The sequence below is a fragment of the Notolabrus celidotus genome, chromosome 20 (genome assembly GCF_009762535.1).
Source record: "Notolabrus celidotus isolate fNotCel1 chromosome 20, fNotCel1.pri, whole genome shotgun sequence".
Lineage (NCBI taxonomy): Eukaryota > Metazoa > Chordata > Actinopteri > Labriformes > Labridae > Notolabrus > Notolabrus celidotus.
This window is the reverse complement of record NC_048291.1, coordinates 2,656,757-2,664,016: the sequence shown is the minus strand read 5'-3', so window position 1 is coordinate 2,664,016 and position 7,260 is coordinate 2,656,757. Positions and strand designations below refer to the sequence as shown.

General features: G+C 47.8%; 1 protein-coding gene across 1 annotated transcript; it reads left to right on the top strand.

Annotated features, from left to right (window-relative positions):
- Positions 1-869: 869 nt before the first annotated feature.
- top3a (DNA topoisomerase III alpha) lies at positions 870-7,260 on the top strand. The gene is made up of 5 exons (XM_034712293.1): positions 870-1,057; positions 1,143-1,289; positions 1,429-1,551; positions 3,431-4,245; positions 5,874-7,260. The coding sequence occupies exons 1-5, from the start codon at positions 903-905 to the stop codon at positions 6,035-6,037; spliced, it is 1,404 nt and encodes a 467-aa protein (XP_034568184.1). The 5' UTR covers positions 870-902; the 3' UTR covers positions 6,038-7,260.

Here is a 7,260-nt window from a genome sequence, read left to right as displayed (position 1 = left end):
AACGGAGGAGGGGTTGAGTTGTATTTTATACAGTCTATGGGCTGAACAAGCTCCGAGCTCTGACTTCCTGTTACAGACCGGATGGCGTTGTGACGTAACAAAAACACTGAAAACTGAAACGGCTGGTTTCAGCACACATTTACAGAAAGGTGGAGAAATCAGAACAGGGGCAGAATGGATTCTTTTCATTCTCGGGGGGTTTGTAGACAGGGACACATATTTCAGGTAGAGAACCATTAAAAAGTCCATTTTGCCTGATATGTCACCTTTAACTCAACAATCATGTTTTTGTTCTTCAATGAAAGAATTGATTGTTCAATAAAAGATTTAAAACTTGAAAAAGTTCTACTTACAAATACATCTGTTTAAATTGTATTATTTTGGATGGATGTCTGCTTATAACAAAACAAATATTATGCTTGGATATGATACCTTTCCATTAAATTACCCTCAATTCCCATAAGTCCCATGGAAAGTTTCCAATTTGGAATATTTCCAAAACTCCCCAGCTTAACTTTCCATGGAAATTTACCAGAAATGTTCCACCCCTTTGCAACCCCCCCCACACACACACACACACACTCACACACACACACACAGGCTTCATTCATAGAGTGAAAATGGTTTTTGTAGTTTTTCTGACTGCATGTGGAGGAAGGGACAGAGGCTTCAGACTTCACTCATGTTGGTGTTTGTTGTGTCGATATGCTGACCTGTAGATAAGAACACATGCAGAGTTCAGCTGAGTCACTTTAACACCTCTCATCTTTCTATCGCTGAACTTCAGATTTCAGCTCAGACAAAACTCTCACGTTTATTTCTAATGACTTATTGACATCCTACAGCTGCTGAATCTTTGTGTGTGTGTATTTATACCGTGTGTGTGTGTAGGCTACAACTCCATGGGCTATGAGATGTCCAAACCGAACCTGCGAGCTGAGCTGGAGTCCGATCTGAAGCTGGTGTCGGAGGGCAGGAAAGAGAAGCGCATCGTGCTGCAGCATCACGTCCAGAAATATAAGAAGGTGTTCATCGAGTCGGCAAAGAAAGCTAAGAAGTTTGTGAAGTTTACCTCGGTCTGAATGTTTCTGATCCTCCTCCTGAGTCTAACTGATCCTCACAGAGTCCCTCTTTGTTCTCAGGCTGGACGAGGCTCTGGTGCCGTACCTGGGAGCAGCTCAGGAGCTCCCTGAGGCGGAGCAGCAGGACATGGAGTTCCCTCTGCCGGTCAGGAAGTGTCCTCACTGCGGGCGGGACATGGTGCTGAAGAAGAAGAAGGAGGGGAACAGGTCAGACTCTAAAAGGGTTCACTTTGAGGTCACAGAAACTGTTTGTGTGTTTCAGCGTCTGCAGGTCCTCCAGACTTTATCAGTTTAAATAAAACCAGGTTAGTGTTACTTCATCTGCTCTGTGTCTCCGCCCCTGCAGCAAGTTCCTGACCTGTGTGGGCTTCCCCGCCTGTAAGACCGCCGTGTGGTTCCCGGACACGGTGCTGGAGGTCAGCAGAGATGACAGCGTGTGTCCGACCTGTCAGCCGCGTCCAGTCCACATGTAAGCTTTTACTTTTTGAGCTGTACTCTGCTAATAACTCAGACGCAGCATGAGGAGGTTCATCATCAGAGACACTGACACAGAGACAGGACCACACTAGCACACAGATAGGAGGCATCACTCCATCCACAGGGGGGCGCCAAAACCTAAACAAACCATCAGTTCCTGAGGGGAGCTTTAATCTGAAGAGATGAAGCAGCCGAAGGACAGATCGAAACGTTTCCTCAGAAGAAGCTTCGGTGGACACTCACATTTCATATTAATAGATCTTATCCAGAGGCAGCTTTCAAAACACTCAAAGCAGAGTTTTAAAAAGAACAACAACGTGACAGTTAAATGTGAACGTTCCCTCTAAAACATCTGTGTCTTTATCTGCCGGGTGTCGAGTAGAGAAACAAACAAAGACACGAGTCATGATTCTGGATGATGAAGACTCAAATAATGAAAGTCTTTAACACACAGAGAGAGAAACATCTGCAGGTTAAAGTCAGTCATCACTGCAGTTACAGCTTGTTACCACACGAGGTGCTAAAGAGCCCTCAGAGATGAAGATGAGGAAGATGAAGTCCTAAATAACTGACCCCTCTCTGAGCTTCAACAAACGCTCCGTTTTTAGCTCCTGTTGTCACATCTGATCGTTCAGCTGCTGATCTGAGAGGACGACGATTCTACTGTGTTATAAATACTCTCCTTTAGCTCACACACACACACACACACACACACACACACACACACACACACACACTAAATACTCACAGACATATACCTGTCAGTGGTCACTTAAACACAGAGCTTTATTTTCCTCTGAACACACACACACACAACATCTGTAGGCGCTCTGCTGTTTGAATACACACGCACACACACACACACAGGAAGATAAAACGGTGTGTGTGTTCAGAAACTTGTCAGTATTCGTGTTTACACTGGTAGGCGTTAACCCCTCGTGTTCATCGCTCGGTCCAAATATAGGCCACGAGCATCTGTTACCACGGCAACCGCTCTGGTACACAGCTCAAAGTTGAAACTCCGAAAACTCCATCAGACTCACCGAGAGGGTTCAGCTGTTAGATAAGAGCTCACAGCAATCAACACAGGGTTCATTCACGCTTAGTTCACACGCACACACACACACACACACACACACACACACACACACACACACACACACACACACACACACACACACACACACACACACACACACACACACACACACACACACACACACATTATAAGATGCAGGACCTTGTAAAGCCGGTTTGATGGTTTGATCATTTTAACGTGTTTGTAAATCCTCCTCCTTTTCAATATTTCATTTTACTTTCAAATTCGCCCACGATCAAAACACAAAGATAAAAAATACCACTGATTTATTCTAACACATCCTGATCCTGATCCTGATCCTGATCCTGATCCTGATCCTGATCCTGATCCTGATCCTGATCCTCCTGGGAGGAGTTTCATCTGCTCATGAGAGTGACTGAAATTAGCACTAAGACTTTTTTATGACCCTTAATATGAAAGCAGGGTCAGCTGCAGGCCGGGGTCAGATCAGAGACCACCAACATGCTGCTGGAACAGTCTTAGGTTAGACCGTCAGAACCAACCGGGTCAGATTTATTTATCAGAAAACATTAAACACATATAAACAGAACCAGCACACACCACTCTGTCCACAGGGGGGCGCCATGTTTAACACAAAGGGAAAGTTCCTCACTGGAGCTTTAAGAATATGAACATGCTGGGTTTATGTTTCTCCTGATGGTTCTGGTCTGAAGCTGGTCTTTAAACGTCAGGTTTCTTTGGTTCTTAAGTCTTAATGTTTAATCCTGAGTGGACTTCAGTCTGACTGGTCTCCGTGTTTCCGTCTCTTCAGGATGAAGTTTAAGTTTCGGCGGGGCAGCCTCCCTCCCATGATGCCTCTGGAGTTCGTCGGCTGTATCGGGGGATGTGACGAGACGCTCCGAGAGGTCCTGGACTTGAAATACCTCAGAGCAGGTGGAGCAGGAGTGGGAGCAGGTGGAGGAGGTGGAGGTGGAGGAGGAAGAGGAGGAGGTGGAGGTGGTTATGGAGGAGGGGGGGCAGGTGAAGGAGGAAGAGGAGGAGGTGGAGGTGGAGGAAGAGGAGACGACCCCTTTCCCCCCGCTCCATGGCCCCCCAGACCAAAACCTCCCAGACCCTCAAATTCAAACCCTCGGACTTCCTTTCCCCCCGTCCCCTCCTGGACCCCACAGCCAAGACCTCCACCCGGGGGCGGAGCTGTCAACGGTGACGTCATCGTGTGTAACTGTGGGCAGGAAGCCGTCCTCCTGACCGTACGCAAAGACGGACCCAACCAAGGCCGCCAGTTCTACAAGTGCAACGCCGGCAGCTGCAACTTCTTCCTGTGGGAGGATCAGCCGAGCCAGCAGGGGGCGCCACAGAGTCGAGGGCCTCCGCTGCAGACGCCACCGCCTCCAAGGACCTCTATGGGGTTCAGTAACAACCACGGAGGAGGAGGAGGAGGAAGAGGAGGAGTGCCTGACGGGGGCGACGGAGGACAGACCATGTGTAACTGTAACGAGGCGGCGGTGACGCGCACGGTGCAGAAAGACGGACCCAACAAAGGACGCGTGTTCCACACCTGCGGGAAACCCAGAGAGCAGCAGTGTGGGTTCTTCCTGTGGGCCGACGAGAACGTGCCTCCACAAGGCAAGACACACACACACACACACACACACACACACACACACACACACACACACACACACACACACCCAGACACTCACACACTCACTCACTCACTCACTCACTCACTCACTCACTCACTGAAGGTCTGAAGGTCTGAAGGTCTGAAGGTGATGGACTGAAGGCAAAGGTCTGATGGACTGAAGGTCTGAATGTCTGAAGGACTGAACGACTGAAGGTCTGAAGGACTGAAGGACTGAAGAACTGAAGGTGATGGACTGAAGGCAAAGGTCTGAAGGTCTGAAGGCGAAGGTCTGTAGGACTGAAGGACTGAAGGACTTAAGGTCTGAAGGTTCTGAAGGTCTGAAGGACTGAAGGACCAAAAGTCTTAAGGACTGTAGGACTGAAGGACTGAAGGACTGAAGGACTGAAGGACTGTAGGACTGAAGGACTGTAGGACTGAAGGACTGTAGGACTGAAGGACTGTAGGACTGTAGGACTGAAGGACTGAAGGACTGTAGGACTGAAGGACTGTAGGACTGAAGGACTGTAGGACTGTAGGACTGAAGGTCTGAAGGTCTAAAGGTCTAAAGGTCTAAAGGTCTGAAGGTCTGAAGGTCTGAAGGTCTGAAGGTCTGAAGGTCTGAAGGACTAAAGAACCGAAGGACTGAAGGTCTGAAGGTCTGAAGGACTAAAGGTCTGAAGGTCTAAAGGTCTGAAGGTCTGAAGGACTAAAGAACCGAAGGACTGAAGGTCTGAAGGTCTGAAGGTCTAAAGGTCTGAAGGTCTAAAGGTCTGAAGGTCTGAAGGACTGTAGGACTGAAGGACTGAAGGACTGTAGGACTGTAGGACTGAAGGACTGTAGGACTGTAGGACTGTAGGACTGAAGGACTGTAGGACTGTAGGACTGAAGGACTGAAGGACTGAAGGACTTAGTGTTTCTGTCTGTGCTGCACTGATTAGATAAAGTTAGTCCAGTTAATAAGATTAGAGGACTCTGCTTTAGCTCAGAGGGGACAGTCCTCAGTATCCTATAACTGCACAAGCAGCCTCATGAGCTCCATCAGGACGGATCAGAGACTCTGATGGAGGACGCTCGTCAGCCGTCAGGGTTTATAATATTTCATTGATGTTTCAGAGATCTCACTTCCTGTTCAGTCTGCTGACAGAAACAAGAAGAGCTTCTTCAAAGTCTTCATCCTCTCTGAAGTGTTTCTAACATCTCAGACAAAACATCCCATAATACCATCACATGAACACCAAACATCTGCACACTCTTCCATCATATTCATCATGTTCATTATGTTATATATCATTGTATTACATTCATTATGTATATATATATAATGATATGTGATAAACTAGGTATTATATTATTTTATAGAATGTTTTATGTTCGCTTTTGATCTGCTTTAAAGTGTTTCATCATTTCAACCGTCAAGCTGGAGTCAGAGAGGGAGAGGGAGAGAGAGAGAGAGGGAGAGAGAGAGAGAAAGAGAGAGAGAAGAAGCTGTCACGACTCTCCCTCCCACGGAGACCTTGAGGCGTTTTCTTGCCGCTCTGACTCGATGTAAACACAAACATCTTCTGTGTTTAATGTACTGACCTCTGACCTCTGACCTCCCCGTCCTCTGTGTCCTCTGTGTGTCCAGGTGTTTCAGGCGGGTCCGGTGGCTTTAATGGAGCTGGGGACAGAGCCAAGAAAGGCCGGAGGACCCCGGCAGACTCCAGCAAACCTCCAGCTGCTAAGAAGGCTCGGACCTGTGGGATCTGCAGCATGCCGGGACACACGCGGGTCACCTGCCCTCAGCGGTGACGGCTGAAAATGAAGCTCGGACTTTAAAGTGGACTTAACTTCAGTGCCTCCTCACAGGACCTGATCCTGACGACACACCAGACCCAGAAACCCTGAAACTGTGAAGATCCTTTACTCCAGTCCTCACTGAGGCAGATCAAGTCTTTACACCAAGAAGAAGAAGAAGAAGAAGAACACCTTCACTCTCTGTCACCATCAGATCTGATACCTCTGGTCTCCTCTGGTCTCCTCATGTCTCCTCTAGTGTCCTCTAGTGTCCTCTAGTGTCCTCTAGTGTCCTCTGGTCTCCACAGGTCTCCTCAGGACTCCTCTAGTTTCCTCAGGTCTCCTCTGGTCTCCACAGGTCTCCGGATCAGATGTGACCTGGATCAGATGAGTCCTGGATCAGATGATTCCTTTATCAGATGAGTCCTGGATCAGATGAGTCCTGGATTAGATGTGACCTGGATCGGATGAGTCATGGATCAGATGAGACCTGGATCAGATGAGACCTGCATCAGATTAGTCCTGGATCAGATGAGACCTGGATCAGATTAGTCCTGGATCAGATGAGTCCTGGATCAGATGATTCCTTGATCCGATGAGACCTGGCTCAGATGAGACCTGGCTTAGATGAGTCCTGGATCAGATGAGACCTGGATCAGATGAGACCTGGCTTAGATGAGACCTGGCTTAGATGAGTCCTGGATCAGATGAGACCTGGATCAGATTAGTCCTGGATCAGATGAGTCCTGGATCAGATGATTCCTTGATCCGATGAGACCTGGCTCAGATGAGACCTGGCTCAGATGAGACCTGGCTTAGATGAGTCCTGGATCAAATGAGACCTGGATCAGATGAGACCTGGCTTAGATGAGACCTGGCTTAGATGAGACCTGGATCAGATAGTCCTGGATCAGATGAGTCCTGGATCAGATGAGTGTGTGGCTCTCTGCGCTTCACAGAGATCAGCTGCAGAGACTTTGTTGACGTTGTTTGTTGTTGTTGTTTGTTAAAGCATGATGTTGTGATGAATGATGAAAGTGAAGCTCCGCCTCTAAGTGTCTTTAGCGTGCCCAGGTGTGTTACCTGTCTGATCGTCATGGAGACGATCTGATCGTCATGGAGACGATCTGATCGTCAGCTGAAGGTTTTTAAGTGTGAATATGATAAAAGTGTGTGTTAGCTTCTGTGCTAACCGCTAACTCTATTTTATTATTGCTAATAAAACATGTTGACTGTGA

What these genes read in the sequence shown, in the direction of transcription:
- top3a (XM_034712293.1), top strand. Translation starts at nt 903, where the DNA reads ATGGGCTATGAGATGTCCAAACCGAACCTGCGAGCTGAGCTGGAGTCC. An exon ending in TCGGCAAAGAAAGCTAAGAA is followed by an intron (nt 1,058 to 1,142) that starts GTTTGTGAAGTT and finishes CTTTGTTCTCAG; the next exon opens with GCTGGACGAGGCTCTGGTGC. An exon ending in CAGCCGCGTCCAGTCCACAT is followed by an intron (nt 1,552 to 3,430) that starts GTAAGCTTTTAC and finishes CCGTCTCTTCAG; the next exon opens with GATGAAGTTTAAGTTTCGGC.